A 19,070-nucleotide genomic window follows, 5' to 3' on the forward strand; every position below is an offset into this window, starting at 1 on the left:
GTTGAGATCAGTGACAGATGGCAGAGGCAAGGTATCAGATGGAAGCGCGCGCATTCGCCGAAGCAGCGTAGAGACGAACAGCGGCTGCAAGCAAGACATAAAAATGGTCTAATGCTCCCACGAGATGCAGCACACAATCACACATTTCCAACCTCACTCGCCTCTTTCCTTGCCACTTGGCCTCTCCGCCTTGTTTCTGACGCCAGCAACCAGTAGCCAGCGTCTCGTCAGCTCGTCTCAGATCGTCGTCGTCGTCGTACCCGGCCCCGGTTGCTCAGCTGCATCGCCACGTTCAGCTTCAGATTACGGCTCCCATCACACATCCGAATCGCAAGCCGCGAATCAGGCTGCACTTCAGGCCGGTCAAAGTCGCGAGACCTGCAGGCGCGGAACAAATCACACATCTTGTTTCAGCGTAGGCCAGCGAATCGCGGGCCAGTGGAGGTGTTCGCCAGTGCACGGGGCCTGCATATCCTAGTCCTCGGCGCTTAGAAAACGCTGGGACTCTTCGCGCCCAAAAATAACCGGACAGGACCCATACCGCGGCCAACAACAACAGCGCATCCGCCTCGAGCTAGTGTCATAGTACATACATACAATAAACACACTGCTCCCCGGCGCCAACTGAAAAAGAGAGGTACCTGTCTGTCTGCCTGCCTCGCTTCTTTACTTTTCCACTTTGTTGTGGAAAAAGGCATAGCACAGCCCGACCGCCTACAAGTCACTCGCCGACCATCATCACCCACCCCAAATCTCAACACCATGGCCGCTACCGATTCCAAGCCGGCCTTGTCTACGCTCAAGACACCCATGTCGGCCACCTATCCCTCCGAACTCAGGTCGCCCATGATCACCTCTGCAACCACGCCCATCTTTGCCAACATCAAGCGGGAAGACTCTGACCTCAAGACTCCAATCACCCCACCGACCGCCTACCTGGAGTTTCTCAAGAACCTGTCGCCTGTCCTCTCGAGCCCAATGTCCACCGGTACCAGCTGCAAGTTTGTCTTTGGGGATACTCGCCCCACCTCGGTCACTTCATCCGCCTCCAGCGCCTCCTTCACATCCACCTCGGCCCCTGCAGACAAGGAATCACCAGCAACGTCAAGATCAAGCAGCTGCAGTAGGTGCGACACTTCCAAAGAGGACCAGCCTCCCATGTCTGCACCTCCAACCAAAGTCCAAACCGTCACCATCCCTCCCCCATCACCCTTTAGGCGGCCACATTCAGCGCGTACACCCCGCCTTTACATACCCCAATCACCCTATTCGCCCGCCGCTGTACGGTCACCAGCGAGCGCAAAGTCCATTCAATCACCCTATTCCGCCGTCTCATCGCCCAAGACTTGGGATGCAGAAAAGAAGACTGGTCGAGCAAGGCGCGTCAGCGTGCGCGAAGTCGTTACAAGGACAGTGACATATAGTCGCACGCCCGTCGACGCCAAAGCGCCACAGTTTCCGCAGATTGACCCCGCACCCCGCGGTAAGAGGAGGAAGGTCGAGTAGGAAATCTGCTGCTGTTACGCAACCCTACCGCTTATGGAATGCTGGCTCGAGCATGAGCGGTTGCGCAACCCTCTGTGCTACTTCACGACACAACTGTACTGGCGCCTAGGCACAGCACCTAATTTCCATTCGCCCAACATCTATTGTCTACATTATACACGACTTGCACAAACTACCCGGCCATTGAACTAATACTCGGGTCCAGGCGATCCCATCACAACCTACTTTCAACTGCTTGCACCACATTCTCAACCTACTACCATCATCGCCTTTTTCCTTTTTCCTTTGTTTACTACTACTACTACTACTACTACTACTACTACTACTACCCCAAATCAATAGAGAAACGACGTTATGGCCACGTCCTTTTTCTCACGACCCTAACGGCGGAAAACATGTATTCGGCGTTGAGATTACCATTACCACATTTGTAGCGGATACCAATTATCGGCGGGTGGTGCGCCGGCGCTTTTGGTGTTGATTGGCCAAACTACGGAACGAGGCTACCTCATCGATCTGATGGATGTGAGAGGAACGCACAGGCTACTGGCACGTGGATGTGCTGGGCGGCAAGATGCTGCATGCAGTGTATTGGATGGAGCCGGGCGGCAAAAACAGATAGCCCTGGCTGTGCGGGCTAGCGAGGTCAGATGAGTGGATAGTTTTCTACGCCTATTGCCCGCACAGTGCCCCGAGACACGAAAGTTGAAATAGTATTATAGGACGAGAAAGAAATGGACATGATACCTGTTTTAAGCCATTGTTCCACGAAGAAAAAAAGACAATTAATCCCAATGCGTGTTTTGGAATTCGTCGTGGTGGAGGGAAGGAAGGATATTGGCTTGGCTATAACGAGACATCCCTAACGATAAAACGTAGTTTTCGGCCACACCGAGGAACAAAAGCGCACAGCGCAGCATCGAAAACAAGCAAAAACTTGCCAGCCTTGTTTGCTGAATCATTGCTGGCCTTGCAGACTACAGTCGGCGCCTTGTGCATGTGACAACGCACTTTTTGTTCCGCTCGAAAGAGCCATTATTTCCCAGAGACAATGCAGAAGGGTAATATAGATGCGCTTAGCACAACCAATTGAACGCACCACATACGCACGCAACGACAAGAAACAAGGAAAGAGAAACCAGGCTACGATTGCTGTAATTCTCTCCGCTACTATTGTACACGTCAAGGTCCAGCCCGACCGATCGTGTGTGGAAGCAACGCCAAAAAGCCCAATATCCTAACAAGGAGGCGTCGTCGTCTGTCAGACCCTCTCTCTTTTTCCCTGTCTTCCTGCTCCAAGGAAAGAAAAGGCCCGGGCGCCAACACAGAACCCAATCCCAACGATGCGTAACCTTCCCGCTCTCCTTAGATGTGACCAATCAGAGAGATGGACAGGGATATAGTGACTTGTACATGGGCGCTTAACCAGGGCTGTGGAGACGGGTTGCGCTAGTGGGAGAGGGGTGTGTTTGTTCAGCGGGAGGGAGAGGGTCATGTGAGAGTGTGTAATTTGTGAGCAAGTGGGATGTGGGTTAACATAGGTGCAGGTGGAGTAAGGTGAAAAGTGGTATGATTGTGAGTTGGAGTAAGCTGGTGGAGGCATTACTATTATACTAGATGCAGACATGTATCTGCTTGCAGACTTGCAAAGGTACATGTGTAGCGAGATGGTTTAATAGACAGCTACACGTATGTATGCATGCTGAACTGTACTGTTACTGTGTAGGAAAAAAGCTCAGATACAGACATTGGAAGATAGGGTGCTCTACGTGCAGACACACACTAGGCACTAAGGCAGCATACTTTCCAAATCCCATCCCATGTCTACCCCAAGCCTCAAAACTGCCCACCGCCGATCATCTTGCGACCAAGTCGAGAATCGGACCGTATCCTGATAAAGGTCGAGAAAGAGAGAAAGCGGCATGCTCGTCGTACCACTTCCCCCATCCCCGGTGGCACATGGCAATTCCGTAGTGTCGGCGCCTCGTCAAAACGGCCTACGGCGCTTCTGCGGCGGCATAGCAAAGAGAGCGTGCTTTCTTTCGCGCTTAATTGTTACCTTGACTCGATACTCCAGTCTTGATGGGGGAGGTGAGTAGAGATAGGTGTGGAGTTTGATGGGGCGTTTGGGCCGCGTGTGTTTGAGGTGTGGACGGTGGACGGTGCTACGCCGCTGGGGATGAAGATGGCGGCGCACACCGACTGCGCGTGCGGCACGTACGGTACGTGTCTACTGAGGAAGAAAGATGGGCATCCCAAGGTACATGGCTCAGGAATGGGTAATCGCGCTTGTGTCGTTTAATGGTTATGTGGCACAGTTAGGCGGGACAAAGGCGCGACATGTGTCAACTGGGCATTAACTTACAGGAAGCTGACAATTTTCCAAGACGTTTTGAAATTATCCATGTCTGTTAGACTATATTACTGGCAAGATGTAAGACTGCATTAGCAGATAGCAAGCCAGCAAGTACTTTTCGCTTTTTTCCATATATAAAGTTCACACTTGTGGTGTCATAGGATCGATGTATACCTAACGTTGTACTGCTAAACGAAAACATGCGGCAAATGGGCTTGGTCTAACTATTTAATACGATGAGTGGCAGTATCTATGCCTTGCAAGGAAAAGTGGAAGCGTGGCCAGGGCGGGCTGGAATCCGATACGTGGGTTGCGTGTCCGGTGGCGACGTACTACTCATAGAGGGCAACCGCGCAAGAGCTACCCTCGATCATCACATCATGTACGCCTCCAGATTTGAAGGAAGAGTAGTGCAAACACCAACGTCCAAGCCCCAAGCAGTTATATCAACCAGGCCAACATCTGGCCACAAAAGCAACCAACATGGCGCGGATCTGACCTTCGGAGATTATCGCATCAAGGCCTCCCTTGCAGCCCGCTCCTGTGCCGCTATCTTGCATTCGAGGCATCGAAGGACGCATAAGATTGAGATCGAGGGGCTAATGCAAGGCGTATGTTTCGGCAGTTGTTGAGCACCTTCTTACACTGCTTGTGGGTAATGACCTTGTTGCCCTTTAGCACGATACACGAAGCGATGAATTGGGAACGGCATAGCAGAAATAGACTTTGCGTGTTAACGCGCATAGGACTTGCGAAAGCAGAAGCCGGGCGTTCATTGCGTACTTGGCGACATCATGTGCAAGGGAGATTGTCAGTCATTGTAGACATCTTGATATTGTGCATGTTGCTGGTGAGGTGTTTCCGGAACTGCTGCCGTCATTGTCATTGCTCACTGGTCTTACCTCTCGGACTTTTGAAATTCCTTGGGTGCCTTTCAGCCTGCTCTGGCTATATTCTCTTCTTTACAAGGACGGTATTGTCCAATGTTCTAACAGGAGCGCGGCCCAAATACGTATATCCTCGAACCCTGTTACTCTCCCCCTCTCCGGTGTCAATGGGGGGTATAGAGCCCCTGACCCTGTATTTGACATGTACCTGCAGACTTCTGCAAGATTCTCACTAATCACCTCCCCAAAGCAAACACGCGCACTATAGCACGTCCTTCTCCTTGGCCAACTTCTCGGCCATCTTCTTCGCCTTCTCTGTCCTCTCTTCCCTCAACGTAGCAAACACCCAAAACCAAGCCGAAACCTCCATGAAGCCAAAAGTGAAGACAAAGCTATTGTTCAGATGGGCGCCGGCACTCATCCTGAAGTCCATGCCCCTGGGCGCAAACATGCCGCCTTCTTTGAATATATACGTGTATGCTGTGAGGCCAAAGAGGAAGAGAAGACGTACGGGCGCCTGGAGGCCCCAGAACTGGTCGAAGACGTCTTCATGAAGGGAGAGGGCGGTAAGGTCGCTGAGACCGAGGAAGGCGAAGAGCATGGCTATGAAGGCTGTGGCTGCAGAGGGTTTGTTAAAATCGCGGGGAGTTGGCTGCAACGCGTTAGAAGTCATTTGGAAGACCGAGAGAGGTAATTGGGCGACATACGAGTTGCATTGACTCTCCCAGTAGCACAATGACGCCTTGCTTTGATATCAAGGCGGGATTCTTGAGCAGGACCACGGCTAGTGTGATGTGGAACAAGGCTATGCTGCGAATCATTGTGTTTGCCGATATTATCGCCATGTTTGCGGATATGTGTAATGCGACTGAGTCAGCTGTTGGTACAATATGAAGTTGGTCGTCGCGAAGATCGATGTTGGGTTTACGAGTGTATACGTACAAGGTACACTTCAACTCGCGTGTTGTGTTCGGACGAAACCCCGAAAAAGTAAGTCCGCCTTGTCCGCCAAGCCCGCTGATATCTTCCTTACTCTTGTCGCGCCCGGGTTTTTGATTTCAAATAATCCTCACACCTGGGTGACATAAAATACTGGACAGTATGGGCAAGCACCTAATAGACGTGTCTGGCGACTACAGTCGTTTTTTTACACAGGTATGTTCAGTATTTTATGACACCCGGGTGCTCACAATACTTTGATTACCTTGCTGATGATGGAGAAGTCAAGCGGGCTCTCCGTTAGCACAGACCATGCGACAACGCAGCGCAGCCGCCATCAAAGACGGCGCCCATGCGGCATAGATGACGTCATATTCTTCATAATCATATGCCTTATCGCGTCCATTGTCTGGTGCTCGGAGTTACGAGCTTTGCTTCCAGCCCAGAAACACAAACGTGGGGGACTTGTTTCGGTGGAAGGCAGAGTCACCAAAATATTGGAAGAGAACCCCCTAATTGGTCAGCAATCACCATGTCATGATGGAACTGGGCTGACCTTCCAAAGACGGCCATAATGATCTCATGATATTCATCCGAAGCACCTACCAGAACCACATCTACAACGCTTCTGGTAGTGACTTTGCGGACAAATGGGAAAATGGGGGTCTTGCACAGCATGTTGATGTCCCACGTCTGGAAAAGGGCAAGCAGGGCGGTGCGTTCTGGAGCGCTTTCTGGCCGTGTCCAACAAGCGGAAATGGTACCGACTTCTCAGATGCGAGGTACTACGACAGTAAGACGAACAAGTTTCCCTTTAAGATGACCAGGCTGACAGTAAAAGTCGTCCAATCCACAATCAGCCAGCTCGACCTTTTCGGTCGTCTAGGTCAGCAATACCCCAAGTATTTCACGTCCTCGAAGACCAGCGCAGAAGCCGCTCACACATTTGAGAACGGGGGTTTCATTGCCCCCGTGATCATCGAAGGTCTGCACCAAATCGGCAACTCGATTTCAAACTTACGTCTCTACCACCAACTTGGAGTCCGCTACGCGACGTTGACATGGAACTGCCACAACAAATACGCCGACGCCGCTTTGCAGACTGAAGCAGCAGGTTCCGGTTCAGGCATTGCAAAGCCCTACTGGCATGGTCTGAGCCCAGCAGGCCGCGAGCTAGTCAAGGAGATGAATCGTTTGGGCATGCTAGTCGACCTCGCACATGTTAGCCAAGACACGATGCGTGACGTGCTTGTAGGAAAAGGCGAAACAGGCTGGAACGGTAGTCTAGCACCACCCATTTTCAGCCACAGCTCAGCCTATGCAATCTGCCCACATCCGCGTAACGTGCCAGACGACATTCTGCAGCTCGTTAAACAACGCAACTCCATCGTTATGGTCAATTTCAACCCAGAGTTTGTTTCGTGCAAGCCTGCGAATACTACAAACAGCCTACCGGACTTTGTTCCAGAGACAAATACATTGGCACAGGTTGTCCGTCACATCAGGCATATCGGAGAGCTGATTGGATACGACCATGTTGGCATCGGTACGGATTACGATGGCATTGAATCGACGCCTGTGGGTCTGGAGGATGTTTCAAAGTTTCCCGATCTTTTCGCCGAGCTATTGAGACAGGGAATCAGCGATGAGGATGCAGCCAAGATCGCAGGACGAAACATACTCAGAGTATGGGCTGAGGCTGATAAGGTGGCTAGTGAGTTGCAAAAGACCACGTTGCCGTTGGAAGACGACGTGAAGAATAATTGGGTGAAGCGTCGGGAACTGTGAGCTAGTTGTGGAACGAGTCTTTGTGGGCCTAGACTCTAGGTCTGATCTGGCTCCAAGGTTATAATTGTGCATTCAATAGTAGATATCAACTACAAATCCACCTATACAGTGGAATACATTCGACCTATATGCCTAAATGACTTCTAAGCTTCTCCAACACACTAGCGACAAGCTTCTCATTCTTGCCTTCTTGTCTCTTACTCTCCCTGTTCGCTACCTTTTCCAACTGCTTCGCTATATCCTTGTCCTCACCATTCTTCCAGTACGCTTCCGAACGTTCTACAAAGCGCACAAACGCTTCGAGGACGACTTCTTTACCCTCCCAGCTCTTGCCACTAAGTGCTTTGTCTAACACAGGCCAAACAACCTTTGCGTTGACGATGTCGATGTTTTCACTGCCTACGGCATTCGTGATTTGCAGCACGCAATCGGCGACTGTCTTCGCTGCTGTATGCTTAATGGCCCACTGTCTACTTTCCAGGTGCCTTTCGGAGAGCACGATGATTTCTTTGAGATAGAGAGAAACGGTACGTGGGCCTGCGACGTGGTCGTCCCATGTTTCTGTGAAGCTCTTCCGAACTTGTTCCTCCGAGTCATGTTTGGCGAGGAAGATGAAGGGCAAGAATTCTGCTTGGAAAGAAGTGAAGCGGTCGGTGGCGTAAAGCGACATGGCTCGCATAATGTCTGCCGCTAAAAGGCGATTCCTATCGCTACTTTCCTCAGACTCAAAATACATCTTGTTGACAAAGGCGAAGGTAGAAAGAAGTTGTTTGTCAGAAGCTAGACGCGCAAGATAGCCTGCCGCCGCCGCATAGGATGAGCTGACCGTTTCATTCCGATCATGGATTTGCTTCTGGACCAACTTCAAGAAGCTGTCGGCATAGGGATTGAAAACAAATCTATGGCGCGTGGCTAATGTAACCAAGATTCTCGAACAGCCAACCTTGGATGGTAGACCGACAGCGTTCTTCATCGCGGCCTCGATACGTGGGACAAGCGCAGACATGGTCTCTTCATCTGCGAGATCCAGACAGCGTTCCACAGATTCAGTCAGGGGCGATGAGCGCACACTGGCGAGGCGCATGTCGTCAATCTTCTGTTCGGTAAGATTATACTTGCTGGCGTTGAGGTGTACATAGTTGACTGCTTCGGGCTCCAAACTGCTGAGTAGACCAAGTAAGCGCTCCACGAGCTCAGGGACATGTGGGTTGAGCGTGTTCGCGTTACTTTTCTTGACGATCTGAAGTAGCGTGTGTACAGAAAAGAGACGGACTTCCTCGGCTGACGACTCAAGACCAGACTGTGAAAACAGGAAGGGTATGACACGCTCAAGCTGAATTGTTGCGGACTTGTTTGAAGCATCACCAGCTTCAAGAGACCGGGTGAGTATTCCAGTCAGGACGCGGGCTAAAGATGCAGCTGCAACGCGAACAGTCTCTTTGATGTCGTCAAGCACCTTGAATGTCTTGCCCCAGATGGCGTCGGGATACTTCTCGTACTATGGTGGACTGTTAATGCACGTTGCCATAGAGTTCGTACAAATATTCTTACCTTGTCAATGCTGCGTCCCTGCACCAGGTCGGCGATGGCTGCACAAGAAGCCTGACGGACGCGCCATTCTTTTGTCAGAATACTTATGAGTAGATCATCCATGATTGCATCGAAGTGCTTGTCGATTGTGGCCGAAGAGTCTTTGACAAGTGCATTCCAGATGTCATTCATGGAGCGCTGCACATTGGGATTTGGATCGAACCTGCAGTTCTGTCAGCATACATATTCATTTGGGTGTGAAAGAAACTTTCACGGAAAGCATACCTATAACGATAGAGCTTTGGATAAAGCTTCGGATTCTGAGCCAAGTATCCATCAACACTGGAGTCGGAGAATATATTACTCAATCCGAATCTTCCAAACGCAGCTCGGCTAGACCAGATGGAGTTGTTGGACGCCATGGACATGAAGCGGTACACCAGACTCGAATCTCCAACCTCTGCTGCAAGGTTCAATATATCCTTGTATGTTGTGATAGAGCCGTCTCCAGTCGGTAACGCGCCAGGCTCGAAGAGCTGCGTGTCATCTGTAACCGTGCCGGCCATCTTAGACTTGTTGTCGGAGAAGGATCCCACTAAATCACGGACAAGATCGTCTTTGAGCTGGCGGTCTCCCTTCTCGTATACCAGGCCAAGTCCACGTGATGCTGCTTCCTGCACGACTTCATCCCGGTCAGAGAGACAGTTCTTGAAGGCTATTTGACATTGACTGAGATAGCTTTGCATATCCGGTTTGTGACCACAGTATTGGAGGAGACACAATAGCCAGATTACAGAAGCTTTCTTTAAAGACGGTTTTGTCTGCAAACAACCTTTCAGCGTTTTTTCCATGACTATCCCGAGCGTCTTCTCCCGCTTCGGTCCGAGGGGCGCCTGTAGAGGTGCATCCCATGGTTCTTGCGGTTGATCCGGATGGAGAATGTCCAGCTCAGCAGTCAATGCCTTCGATTCCCAGCCAGCTGCAAAACAGCTTAGGGCCTCACCAACTGAGAAGTGGACTTCCGGTTGACGGACCTCGTGGAGTTCGTAAAGCTTATCGCTAATTGTCTTGTAGTCGGATGCCTCTTCAGAATGAGATTCGTCTTCCTCAGTGATCATCGACAGATGACCTAGCGCCAGTATGGCACTCGTAGTGCCTGATTTGGCAGAGTCATAGATTTGTTGGACGACAGCTTCAGCTTTTCCATGCTTGGAGAGCAACAAGGGCGTGATCACATAGAACAGACTAAGCTGATCTATACATGAGAAGGCTGCACTCTTTAGGGTGGCGTCTCGTGAGTTTTTCATGATTTCGACTACTGCATGCAGCAGCTTGTTGATTGGATGATCGTCGGCGATTGTTGCGGGCGTGGCGCTGGCTCTCCAGAATGCTCGGCTGTGGTAATAGCCCAATGCAAGAATGACACCACTAATCTGATTGATATCAGCACCAATTGCGGACTCCCAATGTTGCAGTTTGTCGAAGAAGCCAACTTGGGCGCTCTGGAGAGCATTCTGGTCGATTTCCTTATGCGATGCCAGTAAACCATATGCGTGAGCAGCAGCAAGACGTCGTGCCGGATTATTGGATACTATGGATGGCTGCAAAGCCCGAAAGTCCCGAACCACGTTTGCTAAGACCCAGTAACGCTGAGGGAGTAGAGACAGAAGTCGGACAAAGGTAGTACCAATGTCGCCAATATCACTAACATCGTCTCGCGTAAGTCTATCGAAACTAGCTCGTAGTATGACCGCAAGAGAGCGACCGTGAGACTCATTTGCTGCATATGCACGGAATGCTTGACGAGCACGCATATCTGTAGTCATTTGAGTGTCCAGTTTTCTCTCCCAGTTTTCGGGCGCATCATCACCCATATCCTTGTCAACCAAAGCAGACTGCATGGCGACGCTAGAACAGAAGCTAATAACTGTCGACAAGGCCCCTGGGTATTGCTGATAGAAGTCTTGTACCTGGAGCAGAGCGTCTTCTGACTTGTCAATGTCCATGGCGTCCTCATCCTGTGCTTGCTGTATGATGATGAAGTTGACTAATTTGTCAAAGTCTGGAAAGATCAACTTGCTCTGATCCCGTTCACCAGGTGGCGTATTTGACATCTTGAACCAATACGGGTCGAGGCCACGACGTCCTTCCTCAACGATTTCGTGTCGCTCAGCAGCGCCTCCACTGACGGCAAGAATGTCTATCCAACGAGCTAACACATCTTCATATGGAAGGCATCGATTTGCGAACCTTGTCGCCACGTAGCGAGTACTTCTTGTGAAACGGTCTGATGCTGGCGTGTTATGCTGGTCTACGGTAGCATACCGGAGCAGTATCTGTCTGAACCTATGCATGATCGATGCATCAAACGGCTTGGAAAAGGCACCCAGTACCGAGGAGAGTGCTTCCTCTATACTGACGGCTACCTCTTTGCCAGCCGAATCTTCGCGTAGGGACCGAAATAAGAATTCTAGTAGGTCAAGATTTGGTTCCAGTAGTATCTTTTCAGGGGCAGCTTTCGCCAATAGCCCGATAGTAACATAGCCGTAACCCCGTAGCTCCATGTCTTGATCACGATCCGGAGTCGGCCAGCCTTGGTCTTGTATGAAGGCCCTGAGATTGTCCACGAGACTTTGAGCAACCTGAGAGAGATTGGATGAGGCGCCATGGCGAGCGACGAAGTTGACCAACGAGAAGATGGCAGAGCGAAATTTGGAAGCCTCTCTACCTGCTGCCTTGTTGGTTGCATTTAATTCAGGTGAGAGAAGACCTTCTTCAACAATCCTCGCTATCTGCTGCGGATATGCTGTGCATCTGACTGACTTAGATAGGACATTAAGTATCCTAATCCGAAGAGGGGTCTTGACAGGTAGCGACCCATGTACGGTACTGGAGCCGAAATAAAGCCCGAGAAGAGCTTCGACAGCTTCTGATTGCTCAAGGTCTTTGGAAAGCATGACGCGTTTCAAAGTGTCTTCGCCGACTTCTGATATTCGAGAATTAGTATCAGCAGATGCGAAGAGGGCGGGCAGAAACTTTTCATCTTGGTTGAAAAGACCACTAGCCACGAAGCGTGCTACCAAAGCCTTTGATTCTGTCAAGCTCAAGCCTGCATCTGCAGTAGGGTCCCAAGCATCTGGCTTGCCCTGCAGGGTCAGGAACTTGTAGTCATCTGGTGAGAGACCTGGGCAGCGCTGCAAAGCTGACGACTGAGGCGCCGTCTCTTTTACAATTCCCAGCAAAATCAGCTTTCCGAACCATTTGGAAAGGAAAGCGGCATCATGGTCCGACAGACCCAAAGTCACCCTGAGCTCATCGTCCTCTTTGCTGCCACGCAGGGGAAGTTTGAAAAGAACCAGAAGACGCAGGATAAGATGGAACAACTGAGAAGCGTGTTGCTGCGACTTTTCATAGTCGTTGGAGATACCTTTGAGTAAGACAGGAAGAAGGTCTAGTCGCTCGGCTACTGTGAGGCGTGATATGCCCTGTTGAATGTAGAGAATGTCGAAGTGCCGTATGAGGGAGATGTCGGCATTTTCCTTGTACTGCTTCAAGAGGGCGGCTACTGGAAGTTTGATGTCTTGTGACGTGATACGAGTGTTGATGTGTTGGCAGATGGAGATGACCTTGTTGCGTACAGCGACGCTGTCTGAACCGAGCTTGAGGAGCAGAGGGGTGAGATAGATGTTGAGCAATTCTTCCAGCTTCTTCTCTGAGCTTGCTAGGGCTATGCGCATCTCGACCTTGCCGACCAGAGCAAGCTCCTTGGCTTCCGGGCTTTGTTCCGACGCCATGTCGAGTTTGTGAGGACAGTAGTGGTGGTTGTGACAGCAATGAAGCTCGACGAGGAAGCGGGTGTCTTATGGTGGAGACAGCAGGCAGAAGTGCATGAGGCGGCCCATGAGCTGCTACTGATGGGTGTGTTTGTAAGCAAGGGTAGAAAGAGATGCGCTACCCGCGGTCCCCTAATGTCGTGGCAGCACTTTCAACATTCACTTGTGAGGCGACAGGGGTCCAGCGCACGGGTACCTTAATGACGCAGCCGCAACTGCCTGCAGCAACCGCAATCGCGTCTTTTCGACGTGCTTCTTTCAACGTCCAAAGCTCGTGCTGGTTGAAGCTCGTGCGTGCAAGGCGCATCTAGGTCACCATAATTTGGTAATTTAGTCCATCTCTCGCCTACCCGCTCCTTTTCTTGCTCATCGCCTCGGTGCCTGCACACCAGGAACAAGCCTGCCTGCCTGCCTGCCTGCCCCGCCACGCTTTGTTCTATCACGACCGCAACCGCCACACGGACTTCGCGAACCACCCATCCACCCCCCCGAAGCGCCTTGTACAGCACCAACAGACTCTCGGAATCGCCCCCTTCCGACTAAGAGGCTCGTGTACAGTGCGCCAGACGCTTCAACCACGACATCCTCGCAGGTTCAAAGCGGACAAAGTTGCCCAAGATGGACGAGGACTCTATTCTCAACTTCTGCAGCATCACGTCGTGCGATCCGGACAAGGCCGCCCAGTATCTGCGCTTGACAGACGGCAACTTTGAACAAGCCATCCAGCTCTTCTTCGATGCGCCCGGGCTTGACTTTACTCCATCGGCACCTTCACAACCTTCGGCAGCCGCTTCGTCTGCACAACACGCAATAAATGTCGATTCAGATGATGACATGGACTTTGATGCCGCCACACGGGGCACCACTCCACCCACACGGGCCCAGCCGGGCGTCGAAGATGACGAAGCCATGGCGCGGCGGCTGCAAGAGGAGATGTACGGTGGGAGTGGACCTGGAGGTACTGGCCCTGACGAGGTTCGTGCACCTATGCAGCGGACCACGGAAACCCTCGTCGGCCCAGGCTCCAACTGGGGGCCTGCCGACGACGACGAGGATGTCGACGCCATGGTCCAAGAACAACTGGCTCGTCGCCGGACAGGTATGCCACACACGTCATTCATACAGTTCCCACATCTTGCTGACCCGTCTGACAAAGGTCGCGCCGGCATCTTCAACCAGCAGACAACTCAGACCAACGTGTGGGACAACACGACGGATTCAAGTACCCGCCGACGCGAGCTTGCAACCGCGACAGGCGGCGCGTCCGAGCAGTCTTCTAAGATGAGCATGCTCGCCGAGCTGTTCCGTCCGCCCTTTGAGATCATGTATCAAGGGCCGTGGGAAAAGGCACGAGACATGGGTAAAGACGAGGAAAAATGGCTGCTTGTTAACATCCAGGACCCCGCCATCTTCGACTGCCAGCGCCTCAATCGGGACATTTGGAAGAACGACGACATCAAGGCGACTGTACGCGAGAACTTCATCTTCATGCAGTATGCAAAAGACGACCAGCGTGGTCAGCAGTACATGAACTACTACTTCCATGCCCGCGACAGCTCTGATGCTTACCCACACATCGCCATCGTAGATCCCCGGACAGGCGAGCAGGTCAAGGTATGGTCAGGTCCACCAATACCCGAACCAGTCGAATTTCATGCTCAGCTTCACGAGTTCCTTGATCGTTACAGCCTGAATGTGAACGCAAAGAACCCTGTCGCGAAGCGAAAGTCCGAGTCCAAGAAGAAGGACCTGGGCCGCATGACCGAAGAGGAGATGCTCGAGATGGCTCTGAAAAACAGCATGGATAACGGCCAAGGCCCGAAAGATGACGATCCAGACGCCCTCACAAAGTCGACGGACAATGTCAAGGGCAAGGGCAAAGCGGATGAGGCTGCGTCCGAGCCCGAGGCCAGCGCACCCACAAATCCTCTATTCGCCACCATATCTGCACATGCTCCCCACACCGAGCCCACCGTTACCGATCCCAAAATCACAACGCGCATCCAGTTTCGAGGACCATCAGGTCGCCCCATCGTGCGCCGCTTTCACCTCTCAGACCCTGTACGCCGCGTCTACGAATGGATCAAGTCGGATATCCCTTGGGAGGGCAAGCAAGGCGCCGAGTTTGATCTTGCCTTTATGGGCAAAAACCTCATCGAGCATCTCGATGAGACCGTCGAAGCTGCTGGTCTCAAGGGTGCCAGTGTCATGGTTGAATTTCTTGACAACGAGTAATCAGCCGTGCTTTCTAATGGGAAACGAACCTGTGCATGTTCACGATTAATGGATTATGAAGTATGGCAAACTGCCGTTTACAGCTTAACGGCATTTCCGGGGCGGAGATACGTACTCTGGTGCCGTATGCATTACCAGGGCCGGGGTTTATAGATCTTCTTATGCCACCGCGTTGTGGTGAATACCCTTGCATTCTTTGGGGGCTTGGGGCGTAGTGTTATTCATCTTCAGCTTTGCACTGAGATGTCTAAATCCAATATATGTTTACCAGATCCTTACTCCGTGTGCGCGTGCAACGATACATTTTCTTCTCTCTACCTCAGCTCGTTCCGTAGCTTCGGTCCTTTGGCTGAGTGCTACCACACTTGTTCTGAGCTTTGCAGAGCAATGCGGCAAAAGATCATTCTGTACAATATGCATGTCTTGATTCAGTGTGTCTCAAACTATTGGATGGGTAGTCATGTTATCCAATCCCATTGCACTAATTGCACTAATTGCACCTCGCGTATCTCATTTTCCATTCTCAGGTCCAGCATCCGGCAACTCCTCGGACAATGTCGTTTGCTTAATCTCCTTCGAAGCCTCCTCCATTCGAGCAAGCAACTGGCCGGCTTCGTTCTCATCTTCCTCTTAGGTTCGTTCCTCGTCGACGTCCATTTTCCCATCATCGTCCTCCGGAGCCTCGTATTCAGGCATCTCAAGTATGTTCTCATCTTTGCCCAATCCAGCCAACCCCTAGGCGGCTTCTGCAGTAGATCTTCTTAGGAAAGAATCAATGTAGCCTCCGAGATCAGACTTGGCTTCATCCTCTGTCGTGGAGCCATTCACTAGCATCTGTATGACAATCTCCCGGTTGGTTTCGTAGTTGGTCGCGCCAAATGGACCAGAGTCTACAATCAAGCCAACGAACTACTTGGTTAACTCGGCTTCTGGACATTCTAAGAGCTGGTTCATTGCCAACTCCATTTTGGTGGCGTGGACGTCTTCATCATGAGAGTATTTTTCTCTTTTCTTATTGCCAGCTTCGTGGGTTGAATCTTTATCGTGGCCATCTCCGTCACTAAGACTCTCTTCCTGTACCTTCACTGTGCTCCCTGAGAACCTTTCCTTGGTAGGAACACCGCAATGTGGGTCTGGATCGGACGACGATGTCTCATGCCCATAGTACTGTTCCTGTATAGAACGTTTCATCTTCAGATACTGCTCGTATAGTGTCCCAAACTGAGTTGGCGGAATCAACCGGGTAACTTCATTCCCTGCGGGGTCGACAGGAATACGCGTGCCAGCATGGGAAACTCCCAACCTGTAGGTTTGTCCAGTGACCTGGGCATTGTTCCCGGATAGTACCTGGGCAAAATCTTCCGCCTCATTCTTTGCTATTTCCAATCCATCTCCAGCAGTTTCCGTGTCATGGCTGGGCAAGGTGTAATCTTGCTCGTGTGAAATGTACGTGTCGTCATCGGAGTCGTCATCGGAGTTGTCGATTGGCCGGGCAAGTTCATGTTCCTCTAGACTATCGGCCCACATAAGATTGTTGACGAACTCGCTCTGGTCGTTTGTGATCATTTTATAGCCCTGCAGTCGTCGTCGTCGTCGGCCATATAACTCGTTCATCAGAAAGTCTAAAATTCTTTCATCACCATCCTCTTCCTGACTCAAAATTCTTAAGTTTTGCGTAATGGCGATTTGGTTTGCTTTTGGGTCTTTGTTGCTCGTACATATGGCCCCGTCGCCTCTGGATGAGTCAGGAGTGACTTGCTTTTCATCTTTTTTACTACCTGTGAAGCTTATAAGAATCTTCAATGCGTCCTCGTCGAATACTATCAGTTCCCATGCCCTTCTTGCAGTCTCGTATAGGTATAGCCAGCGTTTGACGTTGGCTGCTCTGGTTTTCTCGTATCTGATGAACGTGTCCCAAGCAATAGGCCAGGCTTTGCTACGACCGGCATCGATAGCCTGCCCATGAAGTATGATGGGTGAAGCAAGAATTGGTCCGTCGTACTGATAGGTTCATTGTGAGCATGACTGTAGTTGCCAGGCCAGAATCTTGCAAATCCAGCCAACATACACGTACAAGTTTTGTACCGTGTACCCCAGCCCAGAATCTCCGAATATTTTTGGAGCCTCGTATAAAATAGGCGAAATCTTCGCCGGTAGTTGTGAAGTTTCGTATGTATACCATAGCGCCCAACGTATGTCGACTGATGTCATCGTAGGATGCCGCTATGTAGGCAGAGAGCTCATCCGATTGATAGGGTGCGTAGCGCCACTCCAACAAAAGCCTTTTGTGTGGAGATGAATCGATATTGACTTGCCTTCTCTTGTCAGCTGTTACTTCTTGTGAGATTACGTTACCTACGACACCCGGATCTCGCACGACGACTAGTTGAGTGCATCTTCAGTCCCTCGCGCCTTGGTCCGTTCTGATGGGAAAGTAACCATGGTTGAAGTGATAGCTAAGAATGTACACACGAACGTAAGCGATAGTATCTAGCAATGCGACAGATGGAGCTGCGTGGTTGTGCAGGCCAAGACAGATACAGGTGATCGGTCAGTCCATACGCAGAAGGAAGAAACACATTTGCAGATGAAGTAAGGCAGCTCGGATAATTTGGGCAGCTGCGACTTGTACGTAGCCAATGACATGTACTGTGCATGAGGAAGGCATGGGGCAGCTCTCATGGGCTTCTGTGAGAACTGCAAAGACGACAGGAACCCGAAAAACTAGCTTGGTCTGCCTGAAAAAAAGCGGTGTCAACCCTTTTCGCGTCAATGCTCTTTCATGATGTTCTCATCACCGATACGCTGAGTAAAGGTCACGGCTCTGTCCTTTATCCTCCAAACCCCGCTCGCACCCCGTACGCCCTCGAAATCACCGTTCTTTGCTTCTAGCAATACCATGTTGTCCACGTATTTGCCGAACGCGGATAGCATCTTTCCCTCGTGAGGGCCTTGCCCAAACTGTCGGAATCGATACAGTTAGCAAAGCAAGGCGTTATCTAGACTCGTTGTATAAGGCAGTGACTTACGTGTATACCGTGAAAGTACGTTACCACCCGTGCGGTTTGTGCATCGGATCTGAAGGTTATGGTCTGCGTCGTCAGGTTGTGATATGTGCGAACCGGCCCGAGACTGCCATATCGTTAGATGCAGCTAATCGCACGAGTATGTGCACATGCCGTTTCTTGATTGCGCTCGCCACCTCCTTTACGTTCTTCATAGATGAGTTGAAAGGATAGTCAGCATCAACATCGGGAACGAACACCTCTTCCAACATATCAAAGTCTTTCGTATCAAGCGCTTGGCAGTAACGCGATACGACGTTCTTGATAGCTAAGACGTCAAGTGGGTTGATATCAGACATTTCTGGGTGTATGCGCCTCTACCTCATGTTCTGTGAGGGATTTATACCCTGCTTCTCTCGGAACCCCACTCCATGGATCCGAAACTATGGATCACCCGGGTGTCATAAGATACTTAACATACTAGTAGAAAAAGGCCACTGTAGTCGCTAGACACGCCTATCAGGTGCTTACCCAAACTATCAAGTATTTTATAACACCTAGGTGGGACAGTTCGGTAAGATGCTGTTCTTGGTTCAGTACTACTACATACCCCGTGTGTGTCTCGTCTAGACGTGCCCATCTTTTCCGCATTATTACATCATTGATACTGTAATGCTGATGCGAAAAGGCTATTCGTGCATAGTGAGCTAGGTGCATCAAAGCCGCACTGTCCTATAACGTCGAAACAGGTCAAAATCAATATTGTCAAACGCTTCTAAAACTCTTGAGGGCGAATGCAAGCTACAGTAGGGGACGAATAAGATGAACCCAGAGACTCACGGATGATCATGAGGGACTCTGAGAAGTATGGACGATAACCCACTGTGGCCCCACTTGCCGTATATGGTAACCCTCAAACAAACGTGGGTTACAGCGCAAGAACTGATTGAGAATCTAATATCGGTACAACCGAAAACTCTACATCAATAAG

The 19,070-nt window shown here is 50.8% G+C and overlaps 7 protein-coding genes across 7 annotated transcripts; 3 read left to right on the forward strand and 4 right to left on the reverse strand.

Moving 5' to 3' along the window:
• Positions 1–762: 762 nt before the first annotated feature.
• On the forward strand, positions 763–1,506 carry PtrM4_032380 (Atrophin-1 multi-domain protein; the record flags this gene model as incomplete). The annotated part of the gene is made up of 1 exon (XM_001939074.2): positions 763–1,506. One exon carries the CDS (start codon positions 763–765, stop codon positions 1,504–1,506), a length of 744 nt encoding a protein of 247 aa, XP_001939109.1.
• A 3,505-nt stretch (positions 1,507–5,011) lies between these two features.
• PtrM4_032390 (Ilm1 domain containing protein) lies at positions 5,012–5,594 on the reverse strand (the record flags this gene model as incomplete). Its single annotated transcript, XM_001939075.1, has 2 exons — positions 5,012–5,401; positions 5,457–5,594. The coding sequence occupies 2 exons, from the start codon at positions 5,592–5,594 to the stop codon at positions 5,012–5,014; spliced, it is 528 nt and encodes a 175-aa protein (XP_001939110.1).
• A 676-nt stretch (positions 5,595–6,270) lies between these two features.
• On the forward strand, positions 6,271–7,476 carry PtrM4_032400 (Zn-dependent dipeptidase, microsomal dipeptidase protein; the record flags this gene model as incomplete). The annotated part of the gene is made up of 2 exons (XM_066104006.1): positions 6,271–6,481; positions 6,530–7,476. The coding sequence occupies 2 exons, from the start codon at positions 6,271–6,273 to the stop codon at positions 7,474–7,476; spliced, it is 1,158 nt and encodes a 385-aa protein (XP_065966208.1).
• A 124-nt stretch (positions 7,477–7,600) lies between these two features.
• On the reverse strand, positions 7,601–12,800 carry PtrM4_032410 (major component proteasome; the record flags this gene model as incomplete). The annotated part of the gene is made up of 3 exons (XM_001939077.1): positions 7,601–8,974; positions 9,028–9,229; positions 9,292–12,800. 3 exons carry the CDS (start codon positions 12,798–12,800, stop codon positions 7,601–7,603), a joined length of 5,085 nt encoding a protein of 1,694 aa, XP_001939112.1.
• A 657-nt stretch (positions 12,801–13,457) lies between these two features.
• Positions 13,458–15,074, forward strand: PtrM4_032420 (Thioredoxin-7 multi-domain protein; the record flags this gene model as incomplete). Its single annotated transcript, XM_001939078.1, has 2 exons — positions 13,458–13,938; positions 13,996–15,074. 2 exons carry the CDS (start codon positions 13,458–13,460, stop codon positions 15,072–15,074), a joined length of 1,560 nt encoding a protein of 519 aa, XP_001939113.1.
• A 735-nt stretch (positions 15,075–15,809) lies between these two features.
• On the reverse strand, positions 15,810–17,256 carry PtrM4_032430 (uncharacterized protein; the record flags this gene model as incomplete). Its single annotated transcript, XM_066104007.1, has 3 exons — positions 15,810–15,983; positions 16,155–17,075; positions 17,149–17,256. The coding sequence occupies 3 exons, from the start codon at positions 17,254–17,256 to the stop codon at positions 15,810–15,812; spliced, it is 1,203 nt and encodes a 400-aa protein (XP_065966209.1).
• A 587-nt stretch (positions 17,257–17,843) lies between these two features.
• PtrM4_032440 (SnoaL-4 multi-domain protein) lies at positions 17,844–18,438 on the reverse strand (the record flags this gene model as incomplete). The annotated part of the gene is made up of 3 exons (XM_001939080.2): positions 17,844–18,035; positions 18,104–18,206; positions 18,254–18,438. 3 exons carry the CDS (start codon positions 18,436–18,438, stop codon positions 17,844–17,846), a joined length of 480 nt encoding a protein of 159 aa, XP_001939115.2.
• Positions 18,439–19,070: the final 632 nt, after the last annotated feature.

The sequence above is a fragment of the Pyrenophora tritici-repentis genome, chromosome 1, assembly GCF_003171515.1.
Source record: "Pyrenophora tritici-repentis strain M4 chromosome 1, whole genome shotgun sequence".
Lineage (NCBI taxonomy): Eukaryota > Fungi > Ascomycota > Dothideomycetes > Pleosporales > Pleosporaceae > Pyrenophora > Pyrenophora tritici-repentis.